This window comes from Hippocampus bargibanti, linkage group LG14, assembly GCF_051943395.1.
Source record: "Hippocampus bargibanti isolate YZ-2025 linkage group LG14, ASM5194339v1, whole genome shotgun sequence".
Lineage (NCBI taxonomy): Eukaryota > Metazoa > Chordata > Actinopteri > Syngnathiformes > Syngnathidae > Hippocampus > Hippocampus bargibanti.
The window spans coordinates 1,697,843-1,724,483 of record NC_142747.1 but is presented as its reverse complement, the minus strand read 5'-3'; the positions used below and the strand labels follow the sequence as shown (position 1 = coordinate 1,724,483).

At 41.6% G+C, this 26,641-nt stretch overlaps 1 protein-coding gene across 10 annotated transcripts in view; it reads left to right on the top strand.

Annotated features, from left to right (window-relative positions):
- The window catches only part of brip1 (BRCA1 interacting DNA helicase 1), a 106,240-nt gene that overhangs the window by 12,706 nt on the left and 66,893 nt on the right, over positions 1 to 26,641 (top strand). For 9 of the 10 annotated variants that reach the window (XM_089013311.1, XM_089013308.1, XM_089013312.1 and 6 more), the window contains exons 6-14: positions 1,314 to 1,583; positions 2,367 to 2,588; positions 3,512 to 3,711; positions 3,802 to 3,934; positions 14,535 to 14,689; positions 14,957 to 15,119; positions 20,289 to 20,429; positions 21,832 to 21,993; positions 25,622 to 25,781. In XM_089013311.1, coding sequence (XP_088869437.1) covers positions 1,314 to 1,583; positions 2,367 to 2,588; positions 3,512 to 3,711; positions 3,802 to 3,934; positions 14,535 to 14,689; positions 14,957 to 15,119; positions 20,289 to 20,429; positions 21,832 to 21,993; positions 25,622 to 25,781 — 1,606 coding nt within the window. The remainder of the gene's footprint in view (positions 1 to 1,313; positions 1,584 to 2,366; positions 2,589 to 3,511; positions 3,712 to 3,801; positions 3,935 to 14,534; positions 14,690 to 14,956; positions 15,120 to 20,288; positions 20,430 to 21,831; positions 21,994 to 25,621; positions 25,782 to 26,641) is intronic. The other variant, XM_089013313.1, reaches the window with a different exon arrangement.

Sequence of the window (26,641 nt, the reverse complement as noted above, 5' to 3'; positions counted from 1 at the left end):
CTAAGACATGCCTGACAGTCAGATTGAACACTCCAAAATTTTCCTAGGTGCGAGCTCAAATGGTTGTTTGTTTCTGTGTGCCCTGCGATTGGCTGGCAACCGGTTCAGGGTGTCCCCCGCCTAGTCCATGATGACGGCTCAGATAGGCTCTATGCACGCGCCGACAAATCAAATGTATTATTATTTGTATTATTATCATCATTATACAATTATAAATAGAAACAAGAGATGGAGCTACACAGAAAATGCAATTTTAAAGAGGTGGGTTTTGAGATGGGATTTGAAGGTGGGAAGAGATTGATACACTGGACAACCAGTCAGATGACATCTCATTGTTAGGTACACTGCGTGCTCAAACAACGCCCCTGAGCCTTGCGAAGTAAACAAGTTAGTCGTTAGTTACATACTAATTTTTCACTCATTTTTTTCCCTCTTAAAAGTTCCGGTCCCAAGCCCAGATAAATACAGTGTTGTGTCAGGAAGGGCATCTGACGTAAAAGCTTGGCCAAACCAAACATGCAAATAAAACCTCTAAAGATGGTGGCATGGTGCACACTGATTCGCTGTGGCGACCCTTTGAAGGGAAAAGCCGAAAGGAAAATAAGAAATGGAAGATAGCATATAAAAATGAGTGGGGGAGCTGGATCACTTTCATACAGAATGGAAGGAGGAGTTTTTTTCACGATGACATTTTCAAAGTGTGCTTGTTTCGTCTGCCAGTCATCAGAGTGAACTCAGGTAATGGCAAAAAATGTACATAATTATGTTATTTTGTGTGTGATTGGCTGGCAACCAATTCGGGGTGTCCCCCGCCTCGTGTCCGAAGACAGCTGAGATAGGCTCCAGCAACCCCCGCGACCCTAATGAGGAATAAGCGGTACGGAAAATGAGATGAGATGAGAGATGTTATTTTGTGCAATATATGCGCTTATACAACAACATAATTTGCATGAATCCTTACTTTCTCAATAAATATAATTTTAATATAAATATCATTTTGACTTGGTCATTTCAAAAGTAGCTCCCATGCTGAAAGTGTGAGCACCCCTGCTGTAGACTAGAGATGAAGTATGATACTGTAATTACATTCACAATTATCATGGCCATCTGTTAACACATGTGTTACGCAAATTACTTTAAAACAGTCGATGTAGTGAACTAAATGCTTCCAATAACATTTTTGACACTGTTTTTGCGGCTCAATAATTTTAATTGTTGATGACCCATTCTGACGTCTGTTTTTTGTTATAAACTAATGCATTTTTTTGTCTCCTCCCCCCCTAACCCCACACATGCACACACACAATTTTTAGTCCCCTAAATCATGCTTCCAGTGCCCATGTGCATCATCAGCCAAGGATAGTGCAAAGGATAAAGATGGAAAAAGGAAGATCCCCAAAATCTTTTTTGGCACACGCACGCATAAACAAATCACTCAAGTTGTTCACGAGATGAAGCGTACTGCATACTCCACTGCTCCAATGACCATATTATCCAGCAGAGATCATACTTGTGTCAACCCAGATGTGACCCCTCACTCTAACCGGAATGACCTCTGCAGGGACCTCATGGAAGCCAAAGATGTGAGCTCTTACCAACATTCTAATACATATTACCATTTTTGGGGGTCATTCACACATATTCACGGCTCCACATTTCAAAATGAGCTTTTTGCATCTGGTCGGTAAGCCGTATACACCTACCTTATGCTTTCGTCCTTTTCCTCAAACTGGCAGATGTAACTTTGTGTGTGTCTGTGTGAGAGAGAGAGAAAGTCAAAGTCAGCTTTATTGTCAAATATGCTCATATGCATGACATACAGCAGAGATGAAATTACTGTCCTCTGGGACCCAGCGAGCAAGGCCATGATAATGACTTTAACAAACATAATAAACACGAAAACGGCAATTCGCCAGGAGACAGAGGAGGCGCTGCGTGTTCACGCGCCGCCATCTTGGGAAAAAAAACAATAACTGATAATATGACAACACAAAATCACAGGGTCATTCATTCTTCAGCACTTGCTGTACCCTCTTTGTGATATGAAGCAGTTCTAGATGAAAGAGGAGAGGATCAAAGCATCCTTTTCAGCAGTGGATCAGGGACATCATGGAATGTGCACGTCTACTACAAGCTAAATGTTGAAAGCAAACACGAAGCTGTAGCTGTGTGACTGTGTGCGTGCATATGTGTGTGTGTGTTCTGAGGTGGGTGGGTGTGTGGGTTGTGTTTTCTTTTGGGCGAGTGAGCGGGAAGGTGTACGTTTAAACCTTTGCTCAATGGTCTGTCTACATATTGACTGGAGGAGGGATTGGATGCAAATGATAACACAGTGTCTATATCACAACATTGTTTTTATATTTTAGGGAAGATCATGCCATTACTTCCATGCAGTACAGAAAATGGGAAACCAAAACACTCTGCAGTTGGTTCATGGAATTCACCAAGCCTGGGACATTGAGGATCTGGTCTCTTTGGGCAAACGGCTTCGTTCATGTTCATACTATGCTGCTCGTGAACTCATGCAGGGCTCCAGCATCATCTTCTGTCCGTATAACTACCTGTTAGATCCAGTGATCAGAAATTGCGTGAGTCAACTCAGAAATCATGGATAATAATAATAATAATAATAATAATAATAATAATAATAATAATACATTTCATTTATCAGTGCCTTTAAAAACTGTCAAGGTCACTTTTCAGTCACAGGATCAGTTTTTCTGTGGGTGAGCAGTGGCAGCCAGATGCGCCAGCGTTCACTCAACCGGGAATAACTCAATAGATCAAGTTACCTAGCTAGCTAATACATAACTAATAGAGAGCTAGCTAGCTAGCTAGACAGCTAATAGATGGCAAATAGATGACCCTAGTGACACTCTTCAACCGGGAAAAACTCCACTTTGAGTATAATAAAGGTAAATCCAATCCAAATAGATCAAGTTAGCTAGCTAACTAATAGATTACTAATAGCTAGCTAGCTAGTTACACAGCTAATAGATAGCAAATAGATAGCTAGCTACGTAACCAGCAACGGTGACCCCGTTCAACCGGGAATAACTAATAGATAGATAGATAGAGAAGATAACTAATAGATAGCTAGTTAGACAGCTAATAGATAGCAAATATATAGCAAATAGATGACCCTGGTGACCCCGTTCAACCGCGAATAACTCAAATAGATCAATTTAGCTAGCTAGTTTATAGATTACTAATAGCTAGTTAGATTATAGATAGCAAATAGATAGCTAGCTAGGTTGCCAGCAACTGTGACCCCGTTCAACCGGGAATAACTCAAATAGACCAAGTTAGCTAGCTAGCTAATAGATGACTAATAGCTAGCTAGCTAGTTAGACAGCTAATAGATAGCACATATATGTTATTGCTACCACACAATATTTAATAACTAAAATAGCAACATTTTATTGGGAATCAAAGATTGGTCAGGTCATAGCAGCTGCAGTGGACGGTAAATGTTTGCCCATCCTATATCCAGTCTTAACTTTTCAACCAGATGGAGATTGACCTTGCAGGCCACATCGTGGTTCTGGACGAAGCCCATAATATTGAGGACTGCGCTCGGGAAAGTGCCAGCTTCATGTTAGACCACAATAATTTGCTGATGTGCAGGGACGAGCTTGACGGCATGGTCAACAACAACATCCGGCGGTTGAAACATGAGCCTCTGAGAGATTTTTGCTATAGTTTACTCAAGTGAGTGACTTTTTTTGTTCTTTTTTAACCTGTATCATGGCCCTTTGTATCCACTTTTTTCATTATTGTGATGCATTAATGTCCATATAGCTGGGTCCAGGAGAGCCAAAGCCTCATGTCTGACAGGGGATATGAAGATGCGTGTAAAGTTTGGAATGGAAAGGAAATACTGAGCATTTTTAACACCCTGGGCATTACTCCTGACACCTTCCAGATGCTGAAGGTATGCTCTTGGAAACTATGCCTGTTTCACAGTTGTAGTTTGGGACTTTTTTTTTTTTTGCGAATGTAAATTTATTAAAGGACAACCGACGCCTCTTGACAAGTTGTGTCCATAATTTGTAAAATCACTTCAAATGACTTCTACTGAGCGTATTTTACAAATATTCCACCGCATATAGGTATATTTTACGTTTTGAGACTCGCACTGAATATTCAGGAAGTCTTGTTTGTGAGTTGGTGACGATGCCTACCGTGACGTCACTTCTGGAACGCCCCTGAACGAGAAAGCGACACACAATGCATTTTGCGGTACTTTGTTTGGTCTGAAAACTTTGTGTTGACCCGTGTTGATGGCGAAATTAGAAGGAAAACACATAAATAACGCGATGGTGAATCGTTGTGTGTTGCACCAAGACTACTATTTGATATTCCCAGCAGACAAATCAGCCCATTTCCAACAGAGCTTGGGTGCCATTGTATGCATTTTCTGGGACGCTACATTGCTCTCATTGACGGCTCGAATTGATATGGGAGAACTCCTTTAATGGATTGCAAACATTTATGCTTTCCTCTTCAGAACTATTTGAATCATATTCATAACTGGATGAGTAACAGGAAAGCATCTTCTCCGAATCTGAACTCCGTGAGCCCATTGTTTTGTTTCTTGAGCAAGGCAAGACGACTTGGCGTGACGTCACGAACTGGCGGCGCGACTTTCTGAAAATCCCCAGTTTCGAGCTGATTTGTGGCAAATTTTGGACATTTTAAGTCATTTTATTGGTGTTTTGCCTTTAACTAAAAATATCAGTCTGTGTGTTTTGGGTATTTTAGATAACATAAAACGTTTTTCTGATGTCAGTTAGGAAATAAAAAAAATGGTCTCGGTTGTCCTTTAAATGTTTTATGTCATGAAGCAATAACAAATACAACATATAAATAAACACACAAACATAAATCTGTGATAATGATTTGTCTTTCAGTAATTAATGCTTGGGAGGATGCATTAAAAGACTGAAAATTGTGGTAATAGCATAAATAATATGTTGCTTCAAAACAAAAGCAAAGAAATACCTGCAGTAGGAGTATAACCTGTATATTTCTGTGAAAAAGCATTGATAGAGCGGCATAGTGAGCAAACGCTGGAGAGACTATGTGTCCGATTAAAACTTCGTTTGTCTCTCCTGGTTCGCGCATTGTCTGGAGTTCACTTGATAAAAATATCAGCAAGTACAATAGATGGTGGACAAACATCTACTTTATTCTAATGAGGCAGAGAAAGCACTTCTCCTCTCGGTGGGACGAAGACATGAGCACAAGAGCACAAAGAACAAAGAGTAAGCAAGAGAGCAAAAGAGAACGAGCTCCCGCTCCTACAAGTTTTAAACGTACAGAGTGGCGATCTGTTGTCCAATCAGTTGCGAACAAGTCGACCTTTCCCGTCCAATCGGTTACGAGCAACTCAGTGTTGGGCGGGTCTTAGATTGAAGTTGGAGCCGCTGCTTTTTTCCTTCCACGGCTATTGTACTAATAAGACTGATAGTTTTATTTAACTAAATTAGACTGAAATTAAACGTGCACAATTCATAATATATACTAAGCTAAACATGAAAAAACATATGTTTACTTAATCTAAACATGAAATAACGTAATATGTTTACTAATGTGCATAAACACTCTATCATTCCCTCCTGTTGTACATTTAAACATCAGTTCATACATTTCCAAAAGATTTCATGCATGCACGTCATACTAATTGCACGGGGAACCATTCTAATCTCATCTATCCAACGTCTAATATTATTTAACTTACCATGGAGAAGGCGAAAAACCTCTATCACAATTTTGCTGCTGTGATATATAACCTCTCCATTTTTTGGGGGTTTTTAATGAGGAAAACTCCTTCTCGGCTCTCCGTTTTCTTTTTTTTGCTTTTGTTCTTTGGAGCAACCACTCTCTGGCCATGGTGTACTATCCCTAGCTACAACACTGGGTCCCCTTCACGCATTTGTTGATACAAAACCTTTGCGTAATTCACCTGGGAATTAGTTATCATATTCATTAGCATTGTTCTTAAGCATGGAATAATACAACCAATGACTAAGAAAATAAGTACAATCACAATTGCGAATGGGATAAACAGTCTGAGCAAAGTCTTATACCAAGAGCCCCCAAAGAGCCCGTCAAAGATCCACGGTTGATCAGGCCGGTGATCTTTGGCCATGGCATCTCTGAGATCCCTGACAACAGACAGAGCATCAGTCATGTTTATGGAATTCGCTTCTTCGGGTATGTACGTACAACAAGTATCACCCACCATAGCACAGACGCCCCCTTGTGGCGCGGTCAAAAGGTCCAAAACCATTCTATTTTGCAGCACCATTTGTCTAATTGCTGCAATTTCAGTGTTTTGCATTTCATCTACTTCCAAACTGGCGTTTACAAACACTTGAAACCTGTAGTCAATTGTTTCAATTCGTAGCATGTTTTTAGCTACTCCAATTTGTGGAAAAAGAGCTAACATTACCTTACTTCCCGTGCTATGGTGTTTGAATTGTTCTGGAACATCAGTTCCCCAGATCGAATCGTGGGGCTTAAACGACACTCTTCTTTTCACATGATGGTGTGCTGGACGACTGGTAATGATGAAAGTATTGTCAGTCACAGTAACAGGTGCGCACATACCGTAGGCTTTCGGAGGAATAAAAGAATATACTTTCCAACCACATAACCACCAAAGATGTGAAGATACAGGTAAAATGGTGACATTGGTGTTTAACGGTAGCACGTATAAACATCTATTCTCATCTATAAAACCTAGATTTTGACCTGTACCGTACATTGCAACGCATACTGGTAATCGCAATCCGCTCTCGGTCATAACCTGATTTTCAGTTTCCAAAATGGTATCCAAACTTGGAACAATCTCTCCTCTCGAAGCATTGCGAAGAACTGGAAAATGTTGATCAGGTTTATGCGAAGATATTAACATATACGCAGCTCGAGCCATTTTATCTCCAAATACCTTTGAATGCACTCTTTGTTGCGTTACAGAATGTGGCATAAAAGAACAAACAAAGCAATTACTTTTCCTATTTTGTTTAGCAATTAATGTAGCATAACGATACCACGTGTTTGATAACAACGGATTCCAGTCATGTTTTTCTCCTGCAAATGGTTGATATAATGCGTCCATGACATCTGAATTTTGGGCTTTTTTGTCAGGTGTTTCCATCCAGGCTGTCGGTTTGATGTGTGGTTTGCGCTGGAAAGGCGATGTCACGACTGGTGTTGTCAAAGATGACAACATGCATATAGTTACAGGAAAACCAGTGTGATGTTCACGAAAATCAGGACAGAGTCTCAAGTCCATGCATCCCGCAACCTTGTGGGTTACGATAACGAGTTGGATATCTGTCATTGTGCCAGTTCCAGTTCCTAACCAGTTCCCTTGAGTTATCTTTCTGACAATTCGTTTTGCTTCTTGGGCACAGCTATTTTGAACCCATTTTGTTTTGGGCTCAGAATGGACCACAACTGAGTCCCAACCAGTGGTCCAAGTCTTCCCTGACTTGATACGAGCGTACCAAGAACCATGAGGGTAATCACTTCCCGTTTGTCGTGCTTCGTTCCTGAGGATGTTAAGAGGAAATGAGATGATTCCTGCATCTTGTAGTGGCAAGCAGGCTACAGGATGTGCCATGCTAGGGCACTTTTCTGTCATCGTTGGTTGCAATGGTGGAGTCTGGCAGGCTGATGGAATGGGAGGCTTTACGTGCGTCATCTGGATTGCCTCCACTAATTCATACAGCAAGATGATGTGGACCAAACCCATGGCTATTGAGTGGTTTGGCTCCGTCTCTCTTCCACCTGCTCCGGATCTGGTTGGTGAACGATTTTGCAGTGGCTTTGATGCACCCAGGTGGACCTCTCGGCGATTTTGATGGCAGTTGGCGTGGTTATCAGCACGGTGAATGGCCCCTCCGACTTTGGTGCAGACCTTGATCAGCGCCTTCGGGGAGCCCAGCAGCCTCTCTGTTCCTGCAAAGGGAACACAGGACTGCGGCAGTACACGTGCTGTGGACCTCTTTGTTGTTGTACAACATTTCACACAACCATTTTGCCAACAAAGCGCCTGGATCTGAATTATTCTTTTAGAATAAAATGCAACTGGTCTCAGCTTTTGTCCATGCTTTTGTAACAGGACTGAAGTCATGTATTTGTCTTTGCAGTCAACTGTTTGAACAAAAGGTTTGTCATAGTCAGGTAAAGCTAAGACGCTAGTGTTTGCTATCAAATTTTTTAATTCTGTAAATGCTTTACTGCCCTCTTCGGTCCACTGAATAGAGTCTTTCAGTGCCATTTCGTCTTGGTATATAGGTGTCAATAATGGTTGGGTAACTTGTGCATAATGCGGAATCCAAGTTCTGCAATAATTGCACAGTCCCAAAAACGTCATCATCTGTTTTTTCGTCTTAGGTCGAGGAACCTGCAAAATTGTCTGTTTTCTCTTAGTTGTCAACTCTCTTCCCTTTCTTGACAAAAGATGTCCTAAGAAAACTACTTCTTGTTGACAGAACTGCAATTTATCCAAAGAAGCTTTGTTACCTGTATTCGCTAAATATTGGAACAAAGCTATTGATACAGTCTTGTTCTCATCTTCAGTCGGTGAAGCAATTAAGATGTCGTCAACATACAAAAGAATCTGAGAAGATTCAGGATGTTTAAAATCAGCAATGCACGAAGACATTTCCTGTGAAAAAATTGTAGGACTATCTGTAAACCCTTGTGGTAATCTTGTATATGTATATTTTTTCCCATTAAATGTAAATCCGAACCAATGACGTGAATTTTTGTGTAACGGAATGGAGAAAAAGGCATTGCTCAAATCAATCACTGTAAACCATTTTTTGTCAGGTTTTAAACTGTTCAATAATGTGTGCGGGTCTGGCACACACGGAGCACGTGATTGTATGGATTTATTTACCTGTCGTAAATCATGCACCATTCTCCAAACTCCAGATTCCACTTTTTTAACAGGAAATATCGGTGTATTACATTCACAAGTTGGGTCTTCAATCAAAATACCAGCTTTCACCATATCCCGTATTACAGGGGTGATGCCAATAATAGCGTCCTGTTTTAATGGATATTGTTTAAGTCTTGGTCGATAAGTCGTTTTAGGCAATACTTCAACTGGTTTCGCTGTTTTAAGTAAGCCCACATCAGTTTTTCCCGATGACCAAAGGGTGGCAGGGACGTCTGGAAAGTCCTCCGCCCCTAAAGTGGCCATCAGTCATAATTCTAGTGAATCGACCTTTACTGGGTCCCCCATAGCGTCAACTACGAAGGACTCCAGAAAATTCACTTTTTTGGGTTTATACCCTTCTTCTGTTGGTATTAAAGCTATTTGCAATTTTTGTAACAGGTCTCTCCCCAACAAATTTATAGGACACTCTCCACTCAAGACCATAGTGACCTTGTATGGACTTAGTCCCTCATCTAAAATTTTTATTGGTTTAGAAATCGGTAACAATGTCACTTTCCCATCTGCAGATACCACAAAAATTTGTTGTCGACTCGGAGTGACACCTGGAATGGTGTCTCTTAACACTGATCTGCATGCACCACTATCGCAAAGAAATTTGACATCCTTTTTCCCGATTTTTAGCCAATAATAAGGTTTTTCGTTTTCCGGTAAGGTTAAGGCAAACACATTAGTCAAATCCAAGATTTCAACCGGTTTTATTGATTCCCATTTCTCACTGTTGTGACTGTTGTCATCAGTGTTGAAATGGGGTTCCTCGCGTCAATCTGAATGTTTTGTTTTATGTCCTTCACCATATCGCGTATTATATGGTGGAGGTCTGTAAGATTTCCCATGTTTCCTTTTCGGTATAGGTTTCTTTTTGCAGTGGCGAGCCATATGCCCTACACTGCCACAACTGTAGCATCGATCATTGTGCGGCATCCGTCTCTTCATCCGATCCTGGTATAACACGTTCTCCATTATGTTACCCATGGTAGATGCCATCACATGTTCCATCGGCGAATCTGCACCATTTCCCCACTTTTTTCTCACCACTTCTTGGGCGTGTATTGCCCATTCCATGAGATCAACCAACCTTCCAGTCCGGTGTTGGACATAATGTTTGCGAATGAAATCTCCAATTTCCGGCGTCAAATTCTGCAAAAATGTTTGCTTGAATTGGTTGACATATATAGAATTCTCATCAGCAGATTCAGGAATACAGCAGTGGTTTCGAAAAACATTTTCCAAGCGTCCCCGAAAAATGTTAATATCTTCCCCACGTAACTGTCTACAATTCTGAATCAAGCCAAAGTTTGGTGTTTTCTTCCATAATGTTCGGATGTTTTCACAAACCAATCTTCGTTGGGTTGTTGCTTCCTCGTACGTCATATTTGTTCCCATCGATGTTTTCCCAGTGAAGTCACCTTTCACCCGATTCCAATGATGTCCCAAGCATCTCCTGAAAACCTTAAGTGTTTCTTGTCCATTCAACTGATAAGAAGCACATAATTCCTCAAAATTCTCAGTCCAACTTTCTGCATTTTCAACAACATTACCTAGTCCTTTACACGCCTCTGCAACATCACTGTCGCCCCATGGCCGATAAACCAAGATAGTTTGATCATGTATGCTTGAAGAATTAGGATTTGCTACCTGAATGAGTGGCAAAACGTCACAGTCGCTTCCATTATTCATTTCAATTCCATTCAACTCTTCAAACGGATACAATTGTCCAGAACAATTTGCTTTGCTCCTCGTACGCGAAGAGACACAATCAGCGGCAATCTGATTTGCCATCTCAGGTTGTAATCCTCGTATTCCTCCAGTAGGGGTCATAAGCGCTCCATTCTGCTGGTCTGCCCAACAGACATTTGGAGTCATCACCTGGGGGGCCCACGCAGGGGGGCCCACCCGCCCCACAGGGGTTGAACAAATGGCGTCCTCCCCCTTCTTCAGCTCCGCGGAGGATGGGTAGAAGGAGTGGTAGGAGGGGGGTTGTCGTGGCGCCTGCTCGGGGCAGCCCCCCGCCTCTCCCCCTCGCCTCCCGTGGGGGAGCCCTGGGGTTTGAAACAATGGCTGCTCTCCATTTTCCACCAACTTTTCATTGGGACGTGCAACAGACGAAGCCACAGTTTCATCGTCAGAGCTCACTTTGGAAGACATTGCAACTATCGCTTTCTCCTCTTTTTTCATCCGTTTGGCTTCCATTTCTCTCTCTCTGATTTTTGCTTGCGCAATCCAAGCTTCGCAGGCAATTATCTCGGCACGTATCTTTCCAAGAGATTTTTTCATCGCGGATGCTTCCTGAAGTTTCAATAGAAACAAAACTTCCTTCAGAGGCTGTAGTTGCAAAGAACCAGAGAACGTACTACAGTCCATCCACTTCTTGCAATAAAGTTCGCTACCTGGGAACTTTTTGGACATAAACTCTACGTCCCTATGAATTGGGGTCTTTTTAGAAAAAATAGCACCCATTTTCACGATTGCAACAACAAATTCCTTCTTCAACTATCACAAGAAAGGAAGCACACCTCGCGATGTTGATTCAAACCCAAGAACAAAGGGCGTGATTCGCGCCAATCCTCAGCCAGGATGCGCGTTCACGCACACACACAAGGAATGCTCTTACGCACACACGCACACCACACACACACACCAACGGCTCAAATGACTTCGCCCCCACCCTTTCTTCTCTCCGAGACAAAGAACTTTCTCTGAGCCACGATGCTAGCATAGACAAACCAAGTTAAGAATGTATTTTTGATCTTATTTCTTTCCTCTCGACTCAGTACAATAGCAGCTGCCCTAAAACACTTCCGCTCTACAGACTAAAAGCGGTCCACCACACAAACTGAATCCCAGCTATCACCACCTTGTGAACAATATTCTTTCGCTGGAAAACTTCCGATTCACATTTCGGCGTGTGGATATTGCGTGCACCTTAATATGCACTCCTCCACCGGCACACGTATTCTCATTTGGCCACCTTGCCTAACGAAAATCGCTTCACACCGGTCCGTACGTGAGTCAAGTGGAAAAGAGACTCTCTGGCCAGGAGGTCTCACAATGCATTCAAACAATGGCTGCTAGCTAGCGCGCTACTTACTTAGTGAACTTTTGAATGCTGCCGTGTAGTCCTTCAGCCAGAACGCGAGGAGCACAACTGCCACCAGAAAGTTGTGATTCCTTCTGTCTCTCGCGTGGAGGATTTTCCGCGAACAGGCTTTAGTGAAGAACGAAAAAAAAAACTTCGTTTCTTCCGTAGGTTGTCCCAATCAAAGCGCAGATTTGACGCGCATCTCAATGCGGGCCTCCCGTCGAAAAAATCATAAACGGGTCAATCGCCAGGAGCTTCTTTAGCTCCCGTCTCGCTTTGACTGGTCACCCAGGTTGTGGTCCTCGAGCAAAGGCTGGTCGACGTAGCACGGGTTTTTCGGCACCAATTAATGTCCGATTAAAACTTCGTTTGTCTCTCCTGGTTCGCGCATTGTCTGGAGTTCACTTGATAAAAATATCAGCAAGTACAATAGATGGTGGACAAACATCTACTTTATTCTAATGAGGCAGAGAAAGCACTTCTCCTCTCGGTGGGACGAAGACATGAGCACAAGAGCACAAAGAACAAAGAGTAAGCAAGAGAGCAAAAGAGAACGAGCTCCCGCTCCTACAAGTTTTAAACGTACAGAGTGGCGATCTGTTGTCCAATCAGTTGCGAACAAGTCGACCTTTCCCGTCCAATCGGTTACGAGCAACTCAGTGTTGGGCGGGTCTTAGATTGAAGTTGGAGCCGCTGCTTTTTTCCTTCCACGGCTATTGTACTAATAAGACTGATAGTTTTATTTAACTAAATTAGACTGAAATTAAACGTGCACAATTCATAATATATACTAAGCTAAACATGAAAAAACATATGTTTACTTAATCTAAACATGAAATAACGTAATATGTTTACTAATGTGCATAAACACTCTATCACTATGTCACCCCGGTGACTCAGGATTTCAATGGGACCTACCAGGAATAGGTAGACGAACTGGCTGGGGAGAGGGAAGTCTGCCCTTCTAATTCTAATTTTATCTGTGGTTTCATTTTTGTCCTTGTTTTGTGATTGTGAAGTGTCCTTAAGAGCTTTGCAAGGCGCTTAGTAATAAAATGTATTATTATTATTAATGCTGCTGCCCACACGACTCGACTTTGGATAAATGGTGGGAAAATGGATGGATGGACGGATGTTCTTCATAGAGCTTTAATTGTCACAGCTCTAGCACTAGATAGATAATATATTTTCATGTATTGTTGTGGTAGTGCCACCAACTGGCTCCTGGAAATCTGTTTTATACTTTGGCATTTTTTTGCTCCCCCGCGGGATAATTACATCAATTCATATTTGTCTGCTAGATGTCCTGATGTTTTTGCAAAATGCTGTTGCTGTGGCGTGCGGTTCTCTAAGAAAACACTCATTTTTAGGGGTCTAAATATGCACGAAAGGTCAGAATTTTGGACACGCATGGTTAGACAAAATCTCCATTGTTGTATTTGTTTATTTTGGAATTTTGAAACAATGGCATACCACTGCCACATAACAATTATTAACAACATAGGCCTGATTCTTTGTTTCACTTTGGTGGTGTATGAAACAGGCAGAGACATTAAAAAAACTTTTATTGAAGCCATAGCCTAAACCCAAAAGTAAATTCTTAAAAATGTTGCATTGCCTTGATCTCAAAAGCTGATCTAACTTCAGTTAAAAGTGCTCACTGTTTTTTTTTTTTTTTAACAAAATAGCCCTGGAATGTTTCACAGAGAGCAATGCAAATTTGGTCGCATATGAAAGATTTATAGTCAGTTGCTTGTTCTGTAGCCACAAAGGGTCTTTGTCACGTTTTGCAAGGTGGTGATGGCGGCTGCGGATCCCAAAAAGCAGGCAGGAGTGAGCAGGAGGTTGTTTGACAAATTGTATTAAAATAAAGGTCAGCAGGAACAAAATGTAAAACATCAAAATCATCTGAATGGAAAAAATACAAAGTATTAAAAGAAGACCAAAAGTAAAAGTCCGCCAAGGTTAAACAAACACATGCACAGCATACACAATGCATGCAACAAAAACAATGAACCGACACCGGATGGTCGTGCCGTGAGTCCTTTTAAGTGTCACTGATTAAAACGACCAGCACCTGTGAGGCTGCAGGCAGGGCTTACGTCGCTACCCGTTGGTCGCCAATCCGAACGTTGCAGTCCGCCACTGATCGGGACGACCAGCACCTGTGCAGGTGCAGGCGGGGCCGACAGCGCCACCCGTTGGTCATCAACCAGATCATGACAGTATCCCCCCTTCAAGGGGCTCCTTCCAGAAGTCCCAACAGTCTCCCAAAAGGTCCACTCACCCGGGAACAATGGTGGAGACGGCAACCGCTGCCTCTCCAGCATACGACGGGCGGCGGCCTGATGGGAACGGGACTCGGCCTGGGGTGGACGAAGACGCGGCACGGATCTTCGTGGGCGTGTATCATCAAGAAAATTGTCAATAAAAGTCACAGTTTTGTTATTAACATTTATTTCTCACATATTGCAGCAAAATCTGGCTGCAGTGCTGGAAAGGGACGAGATTGTGGAATTCGTAAATGGGAAAGAGCACATGATGCCGGTCCCAACTATAAGCTCCTCAACATCCATCATCCTCAAAGGACTATTCATGGTTCTTGACTTCCTTTTCAGAGATAACTGCAGGTTTGAGTCAAAACAAAACATAAAAGCCAATTTGTTATTTGACAATACTGCATTACAGATCTGAACTGAATGTTGCTAACAAATCGCATCCATCATTCCATTATTTTTTTCTTCCTGTCCTTACATACAATTACAGTCGATTTGTTGACTTTTGGTAGCACCAGTTCCCGGTGCTGATACTTTCATGCCGACTGAATGGCAAATATGCATGTAAAGGGTGTGAATCTAATTGTTGTAATTGTTGTCTTTGTGTCTGGGCATTTATAGATATTCTGAAGACTACAGAGTTGTACTTCAAAAGACATGTACTTGGCCGACCAAAGCCAAGCCTAATGCACAGGGGTCCATGGTCCAACGAGGCAGACAACATCGAGTCAGAGTGAAGACTGAATCTCTGTCACTGTGTTTCTGGTGCCTCAATCCTGCCGTGGTGAGACTGCATTTGTACTTGATACAGTAGGGAGATATATATATATATATATATATATATATGTGTGTGTGTGTGTGTGTGTGTGTGTGTGTGTGTGTGTGTGTGTGTGTGTGTGTGTGTGTGTGTGTGTGTGTGTATGTGTGTGTATATATATATGTGTGAGTGTGTGTACAGTAAAGTCTCGTTATATCGATATCGGTTATATCGATAGTACTGCTTATTACGATACTATTTCTATGAACGCAAGGAGAAAATTCACATGCCGCATCGGATATATCGATAGTCCGGTTATATCGATATTTTTTCCGACTCCCGAGAATATCGATATAACGAGACTTTACTGTATATGTGTGTGTATGTGTGTGTGTGTATATGTGTGTGTGTGTATATGTATGTGTGTGTGTGTGTGTGTGTGTGTGTGTGTGTGTATGTCTTCTTCTTTTCCTTTCGGCTTTTCCCCTCAGGGGTCGCCACATCGAATCAATGTCCTCCATCTATCCCGGTTTTGTGCATCCTGTTCTCTCACATCAGCTACCTTCGTGTCCTTTTTGACCACATCCATAAACCTCCTCTTCGGTCTTCCTCTCGGTCTCCTGCCTGGAAGTTCAAGGCCCAGCATCCTTCTCCCGATATAGTCACTCTCTCTCCTCTGGACATGTCCAAACCATCTCAGTCTGGCTTCTCTGACTTTCTCTGCAAAGCCTCTAATATGAGTTATCCCTCTAATGTACTCATTCTTGATCCTATCCAATCTGGTCACTCCCAAAGAAAACCTCAACATCTTCAGCTCTGCTACCTGTCTTTTCTTCAGTGGCGCCGTCTCCAGTCCAAACATCATGGCTGGTCTCACCACAGTTTTATACACATTTCCTTTCATCCTAGCTGAAACCCTGCTATCACACATCACACCTGACATTTTTCTCCAGCCGCTCCAGCCTGCCTGGACACACTTCTTCACCTCTTTTCCACACTCTCCATTGCTCTGGACAGTTGACCCCAAGGACTTAAAATCCTCCACCTTCTTTATCTCTTCTCCCTGGAGCATCACTGTTGCACTTGGATCCCTCTCATTCACACACATATATTCCGTCTTGCTATGACTGATCTTCATTCCTCTCCTTTCGAGGGCATATCTCCACCTCTCTAGTTTATCCACCATCTGTTCCCCATTCTCGCTACAGATCACAATGTCATCTGCAAACATCATGGTCCAAGGAGATTCTTGTCTAACATCGTCTGTCAGCCTGTCCATCACCATCGCAAACAAGAAGGGGCTCAGAGCTGACCCCTGGTGAAGTCCCACCTTCACCTCCGTCACACCGACAGCACACCTCACAACTGTCTTACAGTCATGACACATGTCTTGCACCACTCTGATATACTTTTCGGTCACTCCAGACTTCCTTATGCAATACCACAGCTCTTCTCTGGGCACTCTGTCATGTGCTTTCTCCAGATCTACAAAGACACAATGCAATTCCTTCTGACCTTCTCTGTACTTCTCTATCAGCATTCTTAAAGCAAACACTGCATCTGTCGTACTCTTTTTTGGCATAAAGCCATTCTGCTGCTCACAAAAGTTCACTTCTGCTCTTAGTCTAGCTTCATGAATGCTTGGAGTGTATAAAACGGTGGTGAGACCAGCCATGATGTTTGGACTGGAGTCAGTGCCACTGAAGAAAAGACAGGAAGCAGAGCTGGAGGTAGCAGAGCTGAAGATGTTGAGGTTTTCTTTGGGAGTGACCAGATTGGATAGGATCAGGAATGAGTACATTAGAGGGACAACTCATATTAGAGGCTTTGCAGAGAAAGTCAGAGAGGCCAGACTGAGATGGTTTGGACATGTCCAGAGGAGAGAGAGTGACTATATCGAGAGTAGGATGCTGAGCCTTGAACTGCCAGGCAGGAGACCGAGAGGAAGACCGAAGAGGTTTCTGGATGTGGTCAAAGAGGACATGAAGGTTGCTGGTGTGAAAGAAGAGGATGCACAAAACCGGGATAGATGGAGGACATTTATTCGCTGTGGTGACCCCTGAGGGGAAAAGCCGTAAGGAAAAGAAAAAGAAGAAGAAAATGGCTTCTTTTACTCCCCTTTACTCCCCTACTTACAAACAAGAGTTTTAACGAGAGCTGGTATCAAGTGATCAAGAAAAATACCTCTAAAAATACAATCCTATGGAATAGCAGAATTCGGAGCAGAGTCCTTAATTACAAATCTTGGCTTGATTAGGAAATGAGCCACAGATGCTCATGCTGGAGGCGAAACTCCCTTCACTACAGCTGGAGCTGGAACATAATCAAGACACAATATGGCAGATTTCAAAATAACAATTTATTTCGTCTGAGCAGGAAAAAAACCACCAAAAACAATCATGAGTCCAAATAATATTTTTTATGACAGGCCTCATTGTGACTCACATACTGGACATAATAAAAATGTGTGTATTTAGCCTATTCAGCAGACTCATTGTTTTAAAGTTGTTGGAATTTTTTTCCGGCATTTAGAAGCCTGATGTCTTGTATGTAGCAATTTTTATGTTTAGAAAAATTAACAATAGTTTTATGACAATTTTTTTCTCTATGCAAGGTTTGTTAACAACTCTAGGAATGCTTGTTTATTTTATGTATTTATTTGTTTGTTTATTTGAAATAGGTTATTAAATACTGTATATATTTTGGACTTAATTCACATTAAAACTGAGAAAACACAAACTTAATTGTGATTTAAAATCCGCTTTTTACGGGGCTAGCCCTTTTCACATAAAATATGCTGCATGTGTCCTCTGAACGGAGTTTTCCACTTTAGTTTTTCTTTGGGGGGTGTTTCAGTGGTAACTTTCGTATTTTATGACCAGAGGTAGACAATATTATTGATATATGTATTCATTATTATTTTTTATTGTTTATGGTCATTTTATAATTATAATGATAATACATTTGATTTCTAAGCGCCTTTGAAAACTCTCAAGATCACTTGACAGTCACAGGATACGTTTTTATGACCAAAGGTAGACAATTTACAAATTGCTGCCCTGGATACTAATGATGGGAATATGAGGCCTTATCGAAGCAATGAGACTTTCCACCCAAGTAGTTCACTTTTTGGCGATACTGCATTTGCATCATCGGGCCTCACTTGCTCTACTGTGGTATCATGTGGATAATAACTGTCATGACAGAGAGTGATACAAGGCAGGGAGTTGTGATGTGAATCACTCTGTGTGTGTTTTACTTAAAAGCATAATTGCTTTACTTTAGACATTGACCTAGAAACAAGGAACAAGACACACCTTTCATTTTTTTGCTGAGGGAAAGGTGTTCTTCTGGTACCCAAGTTCTTTCAAAGTTTACATTCACCTTTTAAAATGTCAGCTAGTAGAATCAGAATCAGAAGCCTTTGATAGTCCCACAATGGGGAAATAGAATATGCTAAAACCAGTGATACACCTTGTTGTCACTGAAGTATACCTTATATATTCGCTCTGATAATTGTTATTATAATGTGTACCCTTTTAGCAGAGATCTGCACAAAATGATCCTAGCCAGGGGATGTTCTCTTCTTTTTCGTTATGAACAAAGCAGAACAAATCCGATTAATACCTGTCAACTTATACGTTTTCCCCATATTTTACACGTTTTGGAATTTTTTTTTAGCATTTCAAATGATATACAGTGATACCTCAGTTTACGAACCCCTTGGCATCCACAGCCACAATGAGAGATGTGTCGTTCGCGAACTAGCCCGTTCTCCTAACAAAAAAATGGTGGCCGACGATTTTGGTCCTCTATTCCCCGCCCCCAGTCTTTGATTAAAGCCACGTGATCGGTCAAGAATGCAGCAGTGAGGAGGGGTTGGGGGTTACAGACAGAGAGAGACTGAGGCCGTTCTCCCCAAAACAAAATGGCGTCTTTGGTTTAAAACCACGTGATTGGTCAAGAACGCAACAGTGAGGGGGAGGGTAAACATTAAAGAAACAGGCAGACGACTGAGAGAGAGTGAGAAAACACACACCCACACACACACATGAAAAGGAGACGACAGAGCTTGAAACAAAAAAAACAAAAGTGAAAAAAACTGAAATGGTGAGAAAATGGATAGAAAACTGAAATTTGGACTTGTTTCAACTTTGATAGTTGAAAAGCAGAGTGTAGACTGGAAGGTTACAATATCCCATCAATCATGCTCCACAAATAATCCGCACAAGCCATCTGTACACTTGTTGCAAAAAGCTATCAACCCAGCTAAACAATTAATGAGGAACTAGGCAAAATTATCACAGAGAAAGCACATACAAGGGATCATTCCTCAAGATGGTGACAGAAGAAGGCTACGTTCCTCATCAAGTGTTTAATGCTGATGAAACCGGCCACTCCATTCCATCAAGCCATCAACGAGCATCACAAAGATAAATAAAACAACTTTATAATATAGTACAGTTTATTTCTTTAATTAGAATACCATAGCACATTTATTATACATAAAATTTTATTTATTATACATAAATTATGTTTTATGGGGACCTGGGAACGGATTCTTCTAATTTTAATGGTTTCCAATGGGAAAATAATTTTTGGGATGCACACTTTTCGCCTTACACACTGTCTGGGAATCAATTAAGTTCATAAGCCAAGGTGTCACTGTACGGCGTACTACATCTTTTATACAGGAAAAAATGTGAACCGATCTTACAAAGACCATTTTGGCTCAAATCCAGTTCGTCTCAACTGCTGGTTGTCGTCAACGACAATGCTGCCGCCGATCGCTACAATTGTCACGGCAATCCAGCAAAAGTACTCCTCAATCGTATCGGCACAGTCGGGCACATCACTACTGGATACCCTTCTGTCTTTCAGTGAAGTATTTTAATATTAAAAGTGGAACTGTTTACAATTCTAGTTGTCTCAATTGAACTTTTGCCACCCACAAAACTTAAAATCAACAGAAGCAATGCCCATCTCAATTCACGTCAGCCTCTTCATCGACTGGTTTTGTGTGTATCAACTTCCGGAATGTTGTGTAGCATTGTAGCCACCTTGGAAATGTCTGTAACCTTCTTATCAATGTCTGTCACAAAGTGATGAATACACAGGGATGACTGGAGCTCTGAGTGTAATCTAATATGAAAAGATGTTAATTGGTAATTGTTCTTTGTATTATGTCATTTATAGGCTTTTTCTGATTTAATTGGGACAGTACACAGCATTGTTCTGACATCAGGGACGCTATCACCAATGAAATCCTTCTCCTCAGAACTCGGGGTGAAATTCTCAAGTCAACTGGAGGCCAACCATGTCATCAACAAATCTCAGGTTAATTTACTGTTTTATTTAGTCTACTGTATTGGATTTTTGTGCTTTTCTGTCAGAGAAGTCTGTTCGGACACTGAACAAAGGCTCTAACACAGGAAGATTAATCGTCTTACTGCTAGCAGGGCACGCAGCCATTCCTGACTGACGCCATGTTTTGCAGCCCTCTGCCAAGCTATTTATTGGGTATATGCAAATTTAAGTGATAAATTAGTAAAATATAGTCTTGATTTGAATACCACTCCCGTAGACGTCCCAAGCACCAACATCCATAAACCAACAGTATGTAGACATTTTAACGGGTTGTCTTTCTTGGAATTGATAGATTTGTAACCTTTTATGTTTTAAGACCTCGAGCTGAATATTCATGAAGTCTTGTTTTCGAGTTGATGACGATGCCCTAAGTGACGTCACATTCGGAATGCCCCTGACACTCTCTTGCTTGAGTAGACACACTTCCCCCAGCCACACAAACACACATTCACACACACTAAATAGAAGAAATTGAAACTAAATAGAATTGAAATTGAAGAGAATGGGAAGCATTGGTTGGTTGAGGACCTCCCTGAAGTGTTTTACTCATCTTGCTATTGTTCCTCGTCACTTAGGAGTATCCAAAATTACCTAGTATCCTTCTATCTTTGCTCCTGATTGGCACGCAAGAGCTGCTCCTGGAGTTGGGTAGCTTGTAGATGTTGTATAGAGTGTGTTCTTCTGTGCTGCCTCCTGTGCCTCTTTTGCTTTCTCTTCTCACCACTGTCTTTTGTCCTTTGTGCAGCTCTTCTTCATTGCTCTGTCCAAGCGCCCGTACTCTTCATCTTCCATCCTCCAGCCCTGGAACCTCCTCTTTTGTTCTCTTTTTATCTTGACCACATTTTTTTTAACTTTCATCAATCAACTGCCAGTTGTATTCTGTTATCCATCTTTCTTTGTTGGTACTCCTCATTCAGCCTATAACTGCTTCTACAGTCTCAACATACTGAACTGCTCTTTCATGGTTGCAAGGTGTTGGGGTGACTCTCCCCCGTCCACGTCATTTCACAAATGCCTAAAATGTCCAGGCAATAGCCCTTCATGTTCGTCAGCACCTGGTCCATGTGACCAGACTGGAATATTGTGCGCACATTCCAGGAGCCTTCTCTGGTGTTGGCCTTGGTTCCGAAGATATGGGTAGTCAGGGGTTGGACTTCCTGATGGATTTATAGGGTGATGTTATTAACCTCTGCCCCAAGCCCCACAGTGGAGGACCGGTTGGATGCAGTTTAAATCATACGCAGAACTCAGATGACAACTGTGCCAAATCACAACTGTAAAAATACTTTACATTTAATAGCACATGATATGAGCCATACTCTCAGTGAATAATGAAAACATGTGAAAATCAAATACGAAAATGTCTTTGCAGGTTTGGGTTGGTACTCTTGGTGTAGGACCTCAAGGTAGAAAGCTGTGTGCCACCTTTCAAAATGCTGAAACATATGCCTTCCAGGATGAAGTTGGTGACCTGCTACTACATGTTTGCAAAGTGATGCCCAAGGGTGTGCTTTGCTTCCTGCCATCCTATAAGGTAAATATGCATCCATACTCATGTTAAATGAAAAAAGAAGATAATATTAAATACAAAATCCGGAATAATTTTTGCATTTCTGTCATTCAAATCCAGAAATTATTCAGGAAAAACAAAGGCTGGCTGAAACCGAGGCTCTGTTTAATCTTACGTACTATGATTGTTACATTTCTGACAGGATTGGTAATTGAGGTGGGGAGAATAGCCATAAACTTAACACAAGTAAGAGTACTACAAGGACAACTGACACCTTCAGACAAGTTGTGTCCATAATTTGTAAAATCACTTCAAATAACTTCTACTGAGGGCATTTTACAAAGATCCCACCGCATATAGCTATATTTTACCTTTTACGACTCGCGCTAAATATTCAGGAAGTCTTGTTTTCGAGTTGATGACGATCCCCTAAGTGACGTCACAGATGGAACGCCCGTGACCGAGAAAGCGACACACAATGCATTTTGGGTACTTTGTTTGTTCTGAAAACATCGTGTTAATCTGTGTTGATGGCGAAATTCGAAGTAAAACTCCATAAATAACCCGATGGTGAATCGGTGTGTGTCGCGGCCAATTGCGGTAACATGCATAAGAACGTGTAAGTTTACACACATTCCGAGCAGACAAATCAGCCCATTTCCAATAGAGCAGGGGTCTCAAACTCAATTGACCCGGGGGCCACTGGAGGCAGAGTCTGGGTGAGGCTGGGTTGCATGATTTCCACAAGAAAATCATAGATAAAACATCCAATGTTCTCAAAATCTTTAGTTTTCACACACAAAAAATGAATTAAATTAATAAATGGAACAATGAATAAAAAAATTATTAATTAGCAATAAATAAATAAAATAATTCTAATGATCATAAGGCAGATACAGACAACTGAGAAAACCACTGGAAAACTAATTATTTTAATAAAGTTTCAAATGTCTGTACAGTGTCTGAAACTCATGACAAAAAGTTAGTGGACACCCGGGCAGCCAACTCTGAAAAGTTGCCGGCCCGGCCATTAAGTTGCCTGCCCGATTTTTTACAACTTAAAACACATAAAGACGTCTAATCGCCCAAAACAAATTCAAAGGGTTTTTTTTAAATTAAGGAAGTACCAACCACAAATGCAACCTTGCTAAATTGATGGTAAATATACCTTGCTGAAGAAGATTTTGCTCCAGCTGTCGCTTAGCGTCACGGCGTACACGGCAACGTTTGCGTTGTGTTTTCTGCTTAACGCTACGAGGACTCCGCTTTCTCAGCGGCTTTCAAAACTCTGAAGTACACTTTTCACTGATGGTGTAGTCCGAAGCAGGCTTCTGATTGGCTGCCGGTGCTGAGTATGCAAATTGACAAACGAACGTTCGAAGACGCGAAAAATTAGGACACGTAATGTTTGTTAAATCCTCTCGCAAATTGCCAAACGAACGTTCGGTTGGCAATTTGCATGCTCGGCACCCGCAGCCAATCAGAAGCATGCTTCGGACTACACCCTGACTCAAGAGTACTTCAGAGTTTTGAAACCCGCTGAGAAAGTGGAGTCCATGTGGCTCGTAGTGTTTTGTTTGTGGCTTTTGAGTGATTGAGTAAAAGAAACGTTTGATTTGAAAAAAACACTTTTTTTCTTGGAATAGTTGTCGGCCATCCGGGCCGAGACGTTTTGAAAGTTGTCGGCCCGACGTAAAAGTTGTACGCCCCGGGCCACCGGACATACGCTATTTCAAACACTGGTCTGTATTAAGAGTTCTTTAACCTTTAGCTTTCTTAACATAAATAAAATATTGAACATGAACTGTCCTAAACACGGCTTCTCTTGCCTATTTGTTCAGCTTCACACACAAGTTTCATTCATATCAGAATCAGAATCATCTTTATTGCCAAGTATGTAGAACACACAAGGAAGTTGTTTCCGGTAGAACACGCTGCACTAGTATCGTTGTCAAAAAAAAAAAAAAAAAAGTGCTAAGTGGCACTATACAGTTCCATTTTGGCTACTGTTGATCCACCTTATTCAGATGATTATTTCATCAGCCAGCTCTGAGGCAACATGAGAATAATCCTGATTATTTGAATCAGGCATTTTGCTTCTGGGAGAGCTGGAATAGGCAGGATAACGGCCCTTGAAGCCTGACTCTGGATACCCCTGATTCAGAGTGTTCTATTAGCCAGCAATGCGTGTTTTTGAATCTGGGACGAAACAAAAGTACAGTGGTACCTCGGTTCTCGAACGCCTCACAGTTGAACAAATCGGAATTCGAACAAAATATTTGAGATATTCTTGCTTCGGCGGTGTTCGAACGCCAATACTAAGACGTGCTGCGTTTTGCTCTAGCGTTTAATATAGGTGTACGAAGAGTTTTAGCCCCTAATCATGCCTCCAAAGAAAGTAATTGCTGTTAAAAGTGACAAAAGAAAAGTAGTGCGTACAACTATTGCATTTAAGAAAGAAATACTCGCAAAATATGAAGGAGGTGTGCGAGTGTCTGATCTGGCGAGGGAATACAGCATGGCGAATTCTACGATCAGTCCGATATTAAAAAATAAGGAGGCTGTAAAATCTAGTGATGTGGCTGTGGGAGTGAGAGCAAGTGTGTTTGGATAGATATTTTAAGAGAAAAGAACATCCTGTAGCCGAGTGATCCGTAACTGTCACGTTCCGAGCGAGAGTGAAGGCAGCTGACTCGTCGGAACGTAGTGGAATGTTTGGGATCCCAAAGCAGACACGTACTAACCAAGCAGGATGTTTATTCACAAATAAAGAAAACACAGCGAGTAAGAAGGCAGGGGGTGATCCGACTCGCTTACTACGCCAAAAAGCAAATGGCACACGAGGGTGCAAAATTACGCAATCCCGGAAGATGACATAAATTTACGGGACGCAGGGAAAATACCTCGGACTGGATACACTCGCGCATCGAAGGAAGAGTCCAGGTACGGTGGCGAGTTGAGTCAATCATCCGGCATTGGCGAGGTGATCGCGAACCGTATAAATGCCCCGTGTCCGTGATTAGAGAATTGACAGCAGGTGGAGAACGGCCAGGAGAGGCAGCCCCGCCCCACCGCTGTCAACTCGCAAGTGACAGGAGCAAAGAGATGGTTTCGGTGTTCGAACAAATCCCTTTTCGAACAGGGTCCTACAACGACTTATGGTCGAGAACCGAGGTATCACTGTACCTGGAGAAAATCCATGCAGGCACAGGGAGAACATGCAAACTGCACACAGAGAGGCCGGAGCTGGAATCGAATCCTGCACCCTCTGCACTGTGAGGCCGACCTGTTTTAAGTCTGAGCACTGTTAGTCAAAGGTATAATACTCCCTCCCGGTGGTCAAATTACTAAATGCAGCAGTATCTTAAATGGATTTGGACCTTCCGTCTATTTAATAATTTCATCAAAATATATTTTTAAAGTAAGTTGGCTAATTAGTCTCGTAAAAATGTACATTACAATATATTTTGTTTCTAGTTTTTAGAACAAAATTCCATTCATTTCAAGAGGTATTTTTTAAAGTTTGAAGTTTGGTCACAGAATTAATTTAATTCACACTTCAAAGCACCACTGCAATTAATTCTTCTTGTTAAATAAATCAATTAGACAAAGCACTGTATTTCACAATGTGATGATAATCATATTTGTTTAGATGCTGGGTAATATGCAGGATCGATGGAACATCACTGGTGTTTGGGAGAAACTTGAAAAACAAAAGAAAGTGATAACAGAGCCTCGTGGTGGTGGCAAGGGTGACTTTGACGAACTTCTTCAGGCTTACTACAGTGCGATTAAGTCCTCTGAGAAAAGCGGTAGGATACTTTTCTTTCTATTCATCCCTCAAGGTGCTTTGCATATCATATTGCTGGATATGTATGTACACACTTCACAGAAAAATCAAATCACACATAGATTGATTTACGAGAAGAGATGACACAGGGAACACAAATAGTGCTACATTTCTTGAGGTGGATGGCGGTTTCATCCCCTTCCAAAGGTCACATCAACAGTAACCAGGAAGCAGACTCGAAATCTCTTTAACAATCAGGCCTGAGGATTTCACTGTATCGTTTTATTTTTCTGTTAGCATGTCGTACCCATGGGGTAATTTTTACGATACCGAAAAATTGTTTCCCATAAAATCACTGTGCACTAGTTGACTGTACGAAATTGACTCTTATGTATAATCAGTGCAATTTCACTGAGAGTGTATGTTTGTTTTAATCTGCACGTGGAGATAAAATGATGGACAGAGGTGGTGGTGAAAAAAAACAAAGGTTTATTACATTTTTGAAATCGAAATGCCAGTTTATTTTTCATTTGAACCATCCAAAGAAGGGTGATTCACTAAACGCACATGTGATGTATGCACAAAACATGAAAGAGATGTTGGACGGGAAGCAGGATTCCAAGGGAAGTATCGACGTTGGTTATGAGATCTAATAATGAAAGTCATCCGGATTTTTAAAATTTTCACTAAAGTTCCCCTGGAAAATTGAGGAATTGCCTAACTTTAATCTGGATATTAGTCGTCAACATTGAATGAACATACGTTTGAGTTTATTGTTTTGCCGGTAGCGACACCAATCAAGCTAAACAAGCCTCAGTTCTCGATAGTCCTCTAATCTTGGCTGTGCGTGCATCAGCGTGGACATGTATGCACACGCGCCTC